Consider the following 13,805-nt stretch of genomic DNA (forward strand, 5'->3'; position numbering starts at 1 on the left):
AGGCCGTTCCAGCAGCTGCAAGTGGAGGAGTGGGGGATCAAACCCATTTCTCCCAGATAAGAAGTCCGTACACTTAACCACTACACCAATCTGACTGTAAGTGCAAAGCTGTTGCAAAAGTCGGGAAAGAGGTAGAAGGTGCAATCTGTTCTGGGTGTGACCACTTCCTTCTATTGATGGATCTGAACGGAATACCTGAAAGGGAAAAGCAGTGATTTCTGATAATGAGAGAACCATTCAAAGTCCCTACTCAATCCACATCTGACTGAGTCAAATTTACAAAATAATTCCAGTTCAGCAGCTTCCCATTGGATTTTGTTTTTGAAATTTTTCTGTTGAACTGCAGTGACCTTTAAGTCCTTTATGGAATGTCCTGGTAGATTGAAGTGTTCTATCGGTTTCTGGATTTTGCCATTTTTGATGTCAGATTTACGTCCGTTTATTCTCTTGCGGCGAGGTTGGCTGGTTAGTACTTCGGGTATACGAAACTCATTAATTCATTATTTATTTAGAAGCTTCATATACCACCTCTCCTGCCATGTTTGAGGCGACTCGCAGTGAAAACCATTAAGAATATACCAAGAACAACAAATAAAAGTCCATAAAATCGATATCAATTAAAAAACATTGCTGATAAAAAACGACTGGAAACAAAGCAAGTGAGATGATAACAGTGCATTACACAGAGCTGTCTAAAATGAGGCTGAGAAAACAGGTTGTAGGGTAGAAAATGACTGTAAGTCAGTTAACAAATATGAAACATCTTTGTTAAAAGCCTTGGGCCTGGTGCCAAGAGAAGGTAAGCACCAGGTGAGCTTCAAAGGGAAGGGCACTCCAAAAGCAAGGAGTCACCATCCATCCATCTATTTTCCTTCCTTCCTTCCTTCCTTCCTTCCTTCCTTCCTTCCTTCCTTCCTTCCTTCCTTCCTTCCTTCCTTCCTTCCTTCCTTCCTTCCTTCCTTCCTTCCCTCCTTCCCTCCTTCCCTCCTTCCCTCCTTCCCTCCTTCCCTCCTTCCTTCTTTCTTTCCTTTCTTTCTTTCTTTCTTTCTTTCTTTCTTTCTTTCTTTCTTTCTTTCTTTCTTTCTTTCTTTCTTTCTTTCTTTCTTTCTTTCTTTCTTTCTTTCTTTCTTTCTTTCTTTCTTTCTTTCTTTCTTTCTTTCTTCTTTCTTTCTTCTCTTTCTCTCTTTCTCTCTCTTTCTCTCTTTCTCTTCTTTCTCTCTTTCTCTCTTTCTCTCTTTCTTTCTCTGTCTCTCTTCTCTCTTCTCTCTTTCTCCTCTATCCCTCTATCCCTCTCCCCTCTCCCCCTCTCTCTCCCCACCCTTTCTCTCTCCCCCTCCCTCTCTCTCTTTCTCTCTCCCCCCCTCGCTCTCTCTCCCTGTCTTGCAGCTATCAAATATCTGACATTCATGTCTTGCAGCTCTCAGACATCTGATGTATATTCGATGTGGCTATTATGTTATGCAAGTTTGAAGTTTGGCCACCCCTGTTCTAAACCCTTAAGAACGACTCATTGTTAAGATTGCTAATAATGGCAACAGGTATTCCAGGATTCCTTTTGGAAAGCATGAATAGGCTTGGTTTCCCCGCAAATGCCTTGCAGGGCTGGTCTTTTCCTTTGCTTGATCTGAATCCTGCCTTAAAAGAGGACAAAAGGGGGAAGAGCTTTTACGCTGTCTCTTCTTGGTCTTGCCCCAGCTACAAGGAGGACGACGATTTTGAGACAGACTCGGACGACTTGATCGAGATGACCGGCGAAGGGGCTGAGGAGCAGCAGGATAACAGCGAGACGATTGAGAAAGTGATGGACATGAGAGTCGGCCGAAAGGGAGGTAAGGCCTTTGGCTGGGTTTCTGCACACGGGAAGACCAAGTAGTAGAATGTTGAGGGGGGCGAACGAACTGCACCATTTTAGACTGCAGGTGGTGAGTGTCGCATTCGGATGCTCCTCTGCATAACAACCTCCTGGCAGGTAGAAAGCTAGAGCAGTAAGGAGGAAAGTTTGGCTCCCTTATTTAATGTTTAGAGAAGTTTTTCAGCAATGGAGTTTTGAAACATGAAGGAGTGTTCCAAAACATGGTGGTGTTGATAAAGCAGGCCGGAAACAAAGGAACTGAAACAACAGTCGGAGGGCTTTCTAGTGTCCTGGCCATTGGTCTGATCCAACATGGCTTCTCTTATGTGACACAGAGTGTTGGACTGGATGGGCCACTGGCCTTATCCAATATGGCTTCTCTTATAAGGGATGTTGGTGGCAGGACCTCCACAAGGATTCCGGCCAAAGCCCTTCTCAGCCTTCCAGCCAGCCAGTGCTTTTAATTGGAAGTGGGGATTGAACCTGGGACCATTCGCATCCAGAGCCCACGCCCTGCAGCTGGACTACTTTGGAAGCTACTTCGGAAAACATTGTCTGTTATTTAGCATGCACTGAAATTGATGGTCATTTGTGTTGGCACTGAATGGTGTTAAATTTGCCACAATGCCTGAAATGTCCCTTTATGGACCCATCAATTCATATATAAAGAAGCAGAATAGTTTTTTCAGCTCCGAGCTGAACCTTCTGGTGGATAGGTATGTCTCCTGCCAACCTGTTGGCTAAGCTCGTTGCAGTCTTCCAGCCGAAGGAACGTTCTTCCAGCTTCAGCGGTTTTTCCACTAATGGAAGGCTTTTTTGTCTGGAGGCACTTCTAGCCTACTTCACAGAAGTGAAGTGAAAATTTGTTGGTAGAGAAGCTGCTAGTTGACAAGGAGGCTGTAGGAGGCTCTCCTGCTGAAGCTTCACGAAAGCATTGAGTGGGAACTGCAGAATGATTGCAGCTGCGTTAAGCCTTGCACCGTGCAGCCTTCTGGTGCTATTCCAGTTTCGAGACTGTCTAAGTCAGGGGTGGCCAAACTTGATTAATGTTAGAGCCACATAGAATAAACCTCAGATGTCTGAGAGCTGCAAGGGGAGGGAGAGAAGGAAGGAAGGAAGGAAGGAAGGAAGGAAGGAAGGAAGGAAGGAAGGAAGGAAGGAAGGAAGGAAGGAAGGAAGATCTGTGTTATTTATGGGGAGATTATTTGTACACATGTCCCACCCTGTCTTGCAGCCTCAAGATGAGCTATAGCAGGGGTGGCCAAACTTGCTTAACAAAAGAGCTGCATAGAATAAACGTCAGATGATTGAGAGCCAGAAGATGTCAGAGTCTGAGAGCCACAAGACAAGGAAGGAAGGAAGGAAGGAAAAGGAGGGAGGGAGGGAGGAAGGAAGGAAAAGGAGGGAGGGAGGAAGGAAGGAAGGAAAAGGAGGGAGGAAGGAAGGAAAAGGAGGGAGGGAGGGAGGAAGGAAGGAAAAGGAGGGAGGGAGGAAGGAAGGAAGGAAGGAAGGAAGGAAAAGGAGGAAGGAAGGAAGGCAAAGAGATGTGGGAGGGAGAGGTGGAAAGAAAGCAACTTTAAATGCTGCCGGCTGACTTGGCTTGGTGAAGTGATTTAAAGAGAGAAATGTTTTTTCCAAGCCTTCCAGCAGGGCAGTGGGGCGCTTTGTGAACCACAGGATATGTGTGAAAGAGCCACAGGTGGCCCCTGAGGCATAGTTTGGCCACCCCTGGTCTAAGGGTTTCATGTGGGACATTTTGGCTGTGGCCAGGATCTTCCTGCCTTGGGCTAAGAGAGAGGCTGCTCTTCTTGCTTGAAACCTAACTTTCGCCCCCCACCTGTTGACAGCCACTGGGGCTTCCACCACGGTCTATGCCACAGAAGCCAGTGGCGACCCCTGTGCCGATTTCGACCCCAAGGAGGAGGAAGGGGAGGTCCAGTACCTAATCAAGTGGAAGGGCTGGTCGTATATCCACAGCACGTGGGAGAGCGAGGACTCCCTGCAGCAGCAGAAAGTCAAAGGCCTGAAGAAGCTGGAGAACTTCAAAAAGAAAGAGGATGAGGCCAAGCAATGGTACGTTCCACTGGAGGACCAGCTGCTCTCCAAATTGCTGGGATCAGTTACCATGGAGAAATGGCAGCTTTGGAGAGTGGGCTCTTTGACATCTCTAAGGCCCAGGGGCTGGAACTGGCCCATACAGGGGTCTTACCTGGCCCGCAAGCATCTGGTATATATGGAAATGTAAGGTACTCCCCCTTTTATGTTAACCCTTGGGGGAAAAACTGGTCTTGCATATGATTAAATACATTTATTGGGGATTTTGTGGGTTCCCCAGTAAATCAGTGGCTTTCATTGCTAGGAATCAATTGCTTTTGCTTGCATTTTGAGTAAAAATATATATTGTTAGTTGGGTTTGTCCTTTATATTTATTTTATTTTATTTATTTGTAATTTATATCCCGCCCTTCCCACCAGGTGGCTCAGGGCGGCTTACAACATGTAAAATCTAACATAAGAGTATAAAATTAAGCATAAAAATTAAACAATTCACAGTTTACATAGTTAAAAACTAAACATTACACACAGTTATATACTTAAAACGTTAGAAACAAACAGCGATCTTACAAACTACACTCAGTTTCAGGTTTCAGTTTTCAGTGCTGGTTAGCCAGCCGGAAGAGGGCTGTCTTACAGGCCCTGCGGAATTGAGCAAGGTCCCGCAGGGCCCTTACCTCTTCCGGCAGCTGGTTCCACCAGGAAGGGGCCATTACGGAAAAGGCCCTATCCCTTGTAGATTTCAAACGGGCTTCCTTTCGCCTGGGGACAACAAGGAGATTTTGAGTTCCCGATCTCAGTACTCTCTGGGGAACGTGTGGGAAGAGACGGTCCCTTAGGTAGGAAGGTCCTAGGCCATATAGGGCTTTAAAGGTAATGACCAGCACCTTGTACCGAACTCGATAAAGTATTGGCAGCCAGTGCAGAACCCGGAGCCCCGGCCGAATGTGCTCCCATCTTGGGAGCCCCAATAACAACCGGGCCGCGGCGTTCTGCACCAACTGCAATTTTCGGGTTCGGCACAGGGGCAGCCCCATGTAGAGGGCATTGCAGTAGTCCAACCTCGAGGTGACCGTTGCATGGATCACCGTTGCTAGATCGTCACGCTCCAGGAAGGGAGCCAACTGCCTTAGAGTTTATTTCTCCAGCATCTGGCATTACACTTATGGCACACATGACCTGGCCCAACAAAGTGACAGTTATGTCTGGTCCATTCCTCTTAACCTCTGCTTTGTGGTGTTCTACTCTGCTGAGGTCTGTCCCCAAACTCCACTGCCCCTGAACTCCACCCCTAAATCTCTAGGACAGGGGTGGCCAAACTAGTTTAATATTGGAGCCACATAGAATAAACGTCAGATGTTGAAGAGCCACAAGACGTGAACGTTAGATGTTGGAAAGCCACGGAGAAGGGAGGGAAGGAACGGAAACAACTTTAAATGCATTCTCCATGCCGCTGGCTTGCTCGGCTTACAGAAACGATTGAAAGAGTCAGATGCCTTCTTCAAGCTGGCTGCCAGGGTGGCGGGAGCTTCGAGAGCCGCCTAATATGTGTGAAAGAGCCACATGTGACTCCCGAGCCACAGTTTGGCCACCTCGGCTAGAGGACTTCCCCCAACATAGAGTTGGCAACTCTAGGAGAGATATAGAACCAGCTCTTTAGCCAGATTGGTTTTTAAATTTGTGACGCTATGGAGCAAGATAGCACCTGAGTGCCCGAACTTCTGCCTGCACGCTTACCTGTCTCTTCCTTGCACAGGTTGGCAAAGGTGACCCCTGAGGATGTGGAATACTATAACTGCCAGCAAGAACTGGCGGCGGAGCTGAACAAGCAGTATCAGATAGTGGAAAGGGTAATCGGTGAGTGGAGTGAGGGCATTTTTGGGGGAAGTGGTTTTTTGATTCCGGGTTACTTTGAAATCTGGGATGGGAAATAACACGTTGCCCTGTTCTGGGAGGCCACCGGTGAAGTCGTGGATCGCTGCGCGGGGGCAGGCATTTCAAACCACCTGGGCTTGTCTCTTGCCTTGAAATCTCCGGGATCCCCAGGGGTGGAATACTAGCAGGAGCAACTTTGCATATTAGGCCACACCCCTCTGATGCAGCCAATCCCCCCAAGAGCTTACAAAAAAGAGCCTTGCAAGCTCTTGGAGGATTGGCTACATCAGGGGTGTGTGGCCTAATATGCAAAAGAGCTCTTGCTAGAATGCCAACCCTGGGGATCACATATCTGGGCTCTTTCTGCTACCGCTTTAAGGGCCCACATCTCAAACGGTTTTGCATCTCGATAATAAGCAATAAGTCACGCATCTGCAATAAGTCATGAATAAGCCAGATTTGGCCTTTGCCGTGCTGAGAGAAAGAAGAGGGATCAAAATGTTATGGTCATTTAACTTAGTAATTTTGAAAGTGCAGCCGTGTGGGATGAAGTTCTTTTTTGAGCATGAGGAAAACTATGGAAAAGAGTCAATTTGGTGTAGTAGTTACGTGTGTGGACTCTTATCTGGGAGAACTGGGTTTGATTCCCCACTCCTCTACTTGCAGCTGCTGGAATGGCCTTGGGTTAGCCATATCGCAAGAGTTGCCCTTGAAAGGGCAGCTTTGGTGAGAGCCCTCTCAGCCTCACCCACCTCACAGGGTGTCTGTTGTGGGGGAGGAAGACATAGGAGATGGTAAGGCACTCTGAGTCTCTGATTCAGAGAGAAGTATGGGGTATAAATCTGCAGTCGTCTTCTTCTCGATTGAACTGTGAAGAAATTTAAGAAATACAAACTGAGTTGGTGAATCTGCTAGAAAAATATTGCGCAATTCTTGGAGAACACTAGCAGGAGTAGAAAAGGTTGTGACTCACAAAAGCACAAAATAAATGTCTAAGTCCGGCGGCTCCTTTAAAAACTGTGCAAGCACACAAAACGTATACTTTGAATGAAACTTCGTTGGTCTTAAAGGTGGGCTGACTGGACTCGGAACTTTGTGCTGCTGCTTCAGACCGGCACGGCGACCCACTTGAAATAAATGTTGTTAGCAGGGCTTTTTTTTTTTGGTAGCAGGAACTTCTTTGCATATTAGGCCACACCCCCCCTGAGGTAGCCAATCATCCTGCAGTTTACAGGGCTCTTAGTAGAGGGCCTGCTGTCAACTCCAGGAGGATTGGCTGCATCGGGGTGTGCGGCCGAATATTTAAAGGAATTCCTGCTCCAAAAAATGCCCTGGTTGTTAGTCTTTAAAGTGCCACTCTATTTTTAAAAATGTTACAAAGGCTAATACAGCCGTCCCATTTGCTGCCAAATTTATCTGTTGTCCAGTAAGACAAGAATAAGTTAGAGCTAGCCGTTGCTGTGCTGAGAGAAAGAAGAGGGATCAGAACGTTACGGCCTATTTAACTTAGTAATTTTGAAAGTGCCGCCGTGTGAGATGAAGTTCTTTTTTGAGTGTGAGGAAAGCTACGGAATAATGTGATGCTTTCTCCAGTGGCCCTCGACATGCTAAAATTACCTTATTTGGGCTTTTCCCCCTCTCCCCTTCCCTTCTCCCCTTTGACCCTTAGCTGTAAAGACAAGCAAATCAGCCACAGCTGGTTCTGAATTCCCAGGTAAGCTGGCTTTTTGTTTGCTTCAGTTTCAAGAAACTGTAACGATACCACATGTGGAGAGAGCAGATGTTGTATGGCTAGCAGTGTGCTCTGAAGCTGAATGACGCCCTTACAAGTCCGTCAGACTCAGGCCCGGCCCATGGGGTTCTGCCGCCCAAGGCAGTACCCCAACGTGCTCCCTCCCCCCCCCCGGGGAAAAAGTTATTGCATGCGCACAAAATGCACGCATGCGTGCCATTATGACGTCACCCAGAGGTGATGTCATCACGCCAGGCACTCAGTGCTTCCCCTTCCCAGTGCTCTCCAAGTTTGGAGGGCGCTGAGGATGGGAAGCACCATTCTTTCTGGGCGCTGAGGGACCAGGGAGCTCCTCTGACCCCGCAGAGCCAAGTCGGAGGCTTAGGGACGGTGCGAGCAGGGAGGGGGTGCCCACTTGCACCCCTGCTGGGAGCTGGCGTCCTAGGCAATTGCTTAGTTCGCTTACTCCCACGCGCTGACCCAGATCAGACTCAATGAGTTTAGAAGGGTGGTGATGCTGTAAGTGTTCGACCTGGGATGACCCCAGGTTACGTCTCCTCTCTGTCACAAACTAGGTGGCCTCTTGCACACCCTGCTCAGTCCATCATCTGCCTGCGCCGTGAGGATAATCCTCCTGGCCTACCCTACAGGGTGGTTGAAAGGGTAACCGGGAATGAAGAGGAATGAACTTCCTGAGCGAGGCGGGAGGTGGTTTTGAACACGCAGCCAGAATGGAGCACGACGTCTCATCACCATTTCCTCCAGCGCGGAATGCGGGCCTGGTTTCACTCTGGGCTCTCAGGCTGCGGGGTGGTCTTGGCAAGCTGGAGACGGTTGGGCGGCTTGAAAGAGAAAAGCTACCAGATGGGATACGACTTTAAGAAAGTTGCAGAGACCTTTCTGTTGGGATTACAAATGGAAAAAATTTCCAAAAGAAGAGAGGACTCTAATTTGGTATTTGCTCTCAGCTGCTAGGACATTGTATGCGCAGTTGTGGAAGCAAGAAAAAAATACCAGAGAAATGGGATTGGATTGTGAAAGTTTTATCGTGGAGCGAGATGGACACATTAACAAGAACTTTAAGAGACTATGATTTGGACGTGTTTAAAAGGGAGCGGAAGAAATTTAGAGGATATATAGAGAAAGAGTGGAATGTAAAAAGACATTGGACAATTTTTTAACATGATTATGAGAAAAGAAAGAAATTGAACTTTGATTGGTTAAGGGTACCCTTTTAACTGAACTTAAGTATATAACCTCGGCGGGAGTCTAGTAACGGAGGGAGAGGGGATTGGAAAATATATGGGTTAGAGATAGTAATGATATAATCAGAATTTGCTACCATATGTTATCAATAAAACTGTTTAAAACCAGAGGAAAGCTACCAGATGGGCACTATCTTCCCAACGACAACTTGCCAAGGCTGAAGGAAATTAGAAGGCCGTCTGCTCTTTTGTGCCCCTCAGTCACATCCCATTGGCTCTTCAGCATCACCTGATTTCCCAGGAGGTTGCTGGGCAGTCGCAGTCCTCAGCTCCCTTCTCTAAACAACTGCTTGAGTGATCCAGGCAGGTTTCCTTGGCTTCTTGTTCAAGTCCAGTAGCGTCTGACAGCGATGGGCTTTTAAACCATGAAGAAATTCTGTGTTTGACGATCTCTCTGAATTGGATCAATAGTCAGTCCAGGTCTGCACTGTCAGGCTGAACAGTATTGGGGTCTTAGACCCATTTCCTGAGATTTTTCCCACTGGAGCTTGCCTGGAAGAAAGCCGACGGCGTTGTACTCTCAAAGCACGCGCCTGCTACTGTGTCAGCGCCTTGCGGGATATTGCATTCCTTTTGCTCTCAATAGCGATCGCTTGCATTTGGGTATTCTGGGTGGATGAGACGGTTCCGATGATGACTGCTATAGAACTGTGGCAAAACCCAAGGCAGATTGAGTTGCGCAACACAATTGTATAAATCCGTATTGTTGAAGACACAGTAACGTACGAGATTTTCAGTAATCTCGTCTCTAAATGAAAGTCTCTTTACAACTGCGAGTAGACTTGAGTCCAAGGCATCGTCCTCAGTAGTTGCTATCGCAAAGGAGAAAAGCCGCAGATTCAATGGAAACCAGTTTGGGCGTGCACCTTCCTCAGTCATAGACCTTTTCGCAAATCAATGCGTCACGGCTTCTCCAACGTTATAAACAGTTACCTACCTATTAGTCGGGACCAGTGTTCCCTCTAAGCTGCAGTCTTGTGAGCAAAAATTCTACTTTGTGAGCTACTGGCATTGAAGTCGTGAGCTACTGCATAGATTAGTTTGCTCTAGGGCGGGGGTGGCCAACGGTAGCTCTCCAGATGTTTTTTTTGCCTACAACTTCCATCAGCTTCAGCCAGGCTGATGGGAGTTGTAGGCAAAAAACATCTGGAGAGCTACTGTTGGCCACCCCTGCCCTAGAGCCATTTTTCCTAAGCTGAGAAAAAAATGTGTGAGCTGAAGGCTAAAAATGTGGGGGCTAGCTCACACTAACTCTGCTTAGAGGGAACACTTTTGGCAAACCCTATAATTCGACATGCACAAGACTGTTTTTGAGAATATGCAAAAAGCCTCTCCCCCCCCACCAGACACCAAATGTATTTTGAGTTTGGTTCAAGGTTTCCCAACTTTTAAAGGATGTGATTTTTCAACTTTTCTTTCTACAAGGCAACATCAGAAATTGGTTTATTAATAATTGTCTCGTCACAGTGAATTAAATTTCAGCAGTGTTTTCCTCCCAACTAATACGTAACTGTTTGTATTGCTGGAGAAGCCGTGACGCATTGATTTGCGAGAAGGTCTATAACTGAGGAAGGCGCATGCCGAAACCAGTCTCCGTTGAATCTGTGGTTTTTCTCCTTTGACTTGTGATAGCAACTATGAGGACTACGCCTTGAACTCAAGTCTATTTGCAATTATAAAGAGACTTTCATATAGAGACTCGATTATTGAAAATCCTGTATGTTACTGTGTCTTTAAGAATACTGATATATACAGTTTTATTGTGCTACTTTGTTTTTGCCATATCAGTACTGTGTCTCTTCTTTCAGCGGGCTGTTGCCCTGTTGTGCTGTAGCCATCATCTGAAACAGGAATGCCTTGTCCAGAGAGGAAAACCCAACTGTGAAAGGATGCTGTTGTGAAATAACCAGGGATGGAATTCTAGCAGGAGCTCCTTTGCATATTAGGCCACACGCCCCTGATGTAGCCAATCCTCCAAGAGCTTACAGTAGGCCCTGTTCTAAGAGCCCTGTAAGGAATTCTAGCAGGACCTCCTTTGCATATTAGGCCACATATCCCTGATGTAGCCAATCCTCCAAGAGCTTACAGCAGGCCCTGTTCTAAGAGCCCTGTAAGGAATTCTAGCAGGAGCTCCTTTGCATATTAGGCCACACACTCCTGGTGTAGCCAGTCCTCCAAGAGCTTACAGTAGGCCCTGTTCTAAGAGCCCTGTAAGGAATTCTAGCAGGACCTCCTTTGCATATTAGGCCACATATCCCTGATGTAGCCAATCCTCCAAGAGCTTACAGCAGGCCCTGTTCTAAGAGCCCTGTAAGGAATTCTAGCAGGACCTCCTTTGCATATTAGGCCACACACCCCTGATGTAGCCAGTCCTCCAAGATCTTACAAGGGTCCTTATTCTAAGTTCTTGGAGGACTGGATACTTTGGGGGGGGGCATGACCTAATATGCAAAGGAGCTCCTGCTAGAATTCCACCCTGAAAATAACACACTTCGTGCAGCGAAATGCAGACACAGCCCTAGACCCCTTTGGCCAACAGTTCCTTGAACGCTGCGTTTCTTGGGAGCTCTTGGAAAGTGCCGTGCTAGACTTTGAACGTTCTGACCATCTCTCTCTCCCTTCGCAGCTCACAGCCGCAAATCCTCCTCCAATGAACCGGAATACCTTTGCAAGTGGATGGGACTCCCGTATGCCGAATGTAGCTGGGAAGATGAAGCCCTGATCAGCAAGAAGTTCCAGCACTGCATCGACAGCTTCAACAGCAGGAACAACTCCAAGACCATGCCTACTCGGGACTGCAAGGTTTGGCTGTTTCCGTGCTTTCTCCTTGCTTTGAGGAGGCTGGAATACTGTGAATGACACCAGTGTTCCTTTTCATTCCCCCCCTTCCCCCCCCCCCGCCACACTGAGTGGAGCAGTTCACATCCTGAGCAGAATAGAACTCCAGCACGGCTTCCCGCGTGGAGGAGCCCCGTGGTGCAGAGTGGTAAAGCTGCAGTACTGCAGTTCAAAGTTCTGCTCACGACCTGAGTTCGATCCCGGCGGAAGCTGGGTTCAGGTAGCCGGCTCAAGGTTGACTCAGCCTTCCCTCCTTCCGAGGTCGGTCAAATGAGTACCCAGCTTGCTGGGGGTAAAGCATAGATGACTGGGGAAGGCCATGGGAAGCCACCCCACAAAAAGTCTTCCATGAAAACGTCATGATGCAATGTCACCCCAGAATCAGAAATGACTGGTGCTTGCACAGGAGACTACCTTTACCTTTATAGGGGAGGGATGGTGGCTCAGTGGCAGAGCATCTGCTTGGTAAGCAGAAGGTCCCAGGTTCAATCCCTGGCATCTCCAACTAAAAAGGGTCCAGGCAAGTAGGCATGAAAAACCTCAGCTTGAGACCCTGGAGAGCAGCTGCCAGTCTGAGTAGACAATACTGACTTTGATGGACCCAGGGTTTGATTCAGTAGAAGGCAGCTTCAGATGTTCATATGTCTGGGGGAAGGACGGTGGCTCAGTGGTAGAGCGTCTGCTTACTAAGCAGAAGGTCCCAGGTTCAATCCCTGGCATCTCCAACTAAAAAGGGTCCAGACAAGTAGGCATGAAAAACCTCAGCTGCAGACCCTGGAGAGCGGCTGCCAGTCTGAGTAGACAATACTGACTTTGATGGACCCAGGGTCTGATTCAGTAGAAGGCAGCTTCAGATGTTCAGGTGTAACTGTTGTAATCTTAAATGGGCAATGACCCTGACCTGGATAGAGCTTGGAAGCTAAGCAGGGGTGTCTCCAGGTTGCTGCTGAAAAGGGCTTCCTGAGCGATCACTCATGGTTGAGCAAACATGAAGAGGTTTTGCCATTCTAGATAAGACAAAGAGCTGTGTAACACAAACAGTAAGTAGTAAGTATTCAAGACCTCATGCAGTCAACATACATAGTTCCAAACTAAGGTATCAAAGTTAAAAGTCCAAACTCTCACGCAGTTTCCCAAAAATGTCCAGTTGGCCAATATAACCAACAGTCGCTTTCCAAATGGCCCATGTCCATTGCCAGATATCCAAATGATTGTAGAAGGAAATCTTTGTAGGCCAAGGGACCGGCTTTGGCACTCACGCCTTTCTCAACCACCGCAGATCAAGGCTCCCTGGCTCGTTCACTACAAAAGAGAAACTGACAGAAAATACAAACTGCAAAATCCATATACCAAAACGCCTCCCAAACATACAGATACGCAAAATTAATTAACATGTGACTGTTCTGACTGTTGGTTATATTGACCCAGTGTCCATTTTACTGCTTTGTCTTTTAGCATTATTTTTAGTGTTGTTTAACTTTTATATTTTGGTTAATATTTTGTGCTTAGGCATATAATAAGACAAGTGACCCGATGCGATAATGTATGCCCTTGATTAAGACTTAAGGCTGTAGAACAAGAGGCCTCAAAAATACCTTTAAGCCTTTGTCGCTTCATTGTAAGTAATTAACCAGTTCTGAATATTATCCTTAAATAGCATGTTAAAAATATTTTTTACAAATTCATCATTTTTCTTTTTTATATTCCAGAAATTTCCTTGTGGTCTAGCATTGTTCTATTGTTTTATGGTATTCTGTATTATGAGCCAATATGCGTACTTACCTTTCTGACTTCTGAAGACCAATCTAGATCGAAACGTGTCAGGTCAAGTTGAGTGGGTTCCCATTGTGGTTTTATGATTGTACATAGGATAGAGGCTTATGATGGGCCCTTAAATGGTTTTAGTTTTCTACAATAAATACATGTGTGTTGGTTCTCCATTGCAGCCCCACTGCTGTGGAATCAACTCCCGGAGGAGGTACGGGCCCTGCGATGTTTGGACCAATTCCGCAGGGCCTGTAAGACCTACCTCTTCAAAATAGCCTTCACCTAATACCGAGTCAAGAAAGTCTCGCTGGATATGTTTTAGCCACTGAATTTTATTAAAGACCTAAGTTATAGCACCACAATGTTAATTTTAATGTAAGTTGTTAATGATTTAATGATGATTTTATAATTGTAACTGTAAT

General features: G+C 46.7%; 1 protein-coding gene and 1 non-coding gene across 7 annotated transcripts in view; both read left to right on the forward strand.

The window, feature by feature from the left end:
* Nucleotides 1–13,805, forward strand: part of CHD2 (chromodomain helicase DNA binding protein 2) — a 119,177-nt gene that overhangs the window by 45,434 nt on the left and 59,938 nt on the right. For 4 of the 6 annotated variants that reach the window (XM_060259791.1, XM_060259792.1, XM_060259795.1 and 1 more), the window contains 5 exons: nucleotides 1,696–1,829; nucleotides 3,700–3,925; nucleotides 5,663–5,763; nucleotides 7,451–7,495; nucleotides 11,405–11,580. In XM_060259791.1, the coding sequence (XP_060115774.1) occupies nucleotides 1,696–1,829; nucleotides 3,700–3,925; nucleotides 5,663–5,763; nucleotides 7,451–7,495; nucleotides 11,405–11,580 (682 nt within the window). The remainder of the gene's footprint in view (nucleotides 1–1,695; nucleotides 1,830–3,699; nucleotides 3,926–5,662; nucleotides 5,764–7,450; nucleotides 7,496–11,404; nucleotides 11,581–13,805) is intronic. The other 2 variants (XM_060259793.1, XM_060259794.1) reach the window with 1 other exon arrangement.
* Nucleotides 12,275–12,341, forward strand: TRNAS-ACU (transfer RNA serine (anticodon ACU)). The gene has a single exon. It is a non-coding gene; the product is annotated as a tRNA-Ser (tRNA).

Source organism: Heteronotia binoei, chromosome 19, assembly GCF_032191835.1.
Source record: "Heteronotia binoei isolate CCM8104 ecotype False Entrance Well chromosome 19, APGP_CSIRO_Hbin_v1, whole genome shotgun sequence".
NCBI classification, from domain to species: domain Eukaryota; kingdom Metazoa; phylum Chordata; class Lepidosauria; order Squamata; family Gekkonidae; genus Heteronotia; species Heteronotia binoei.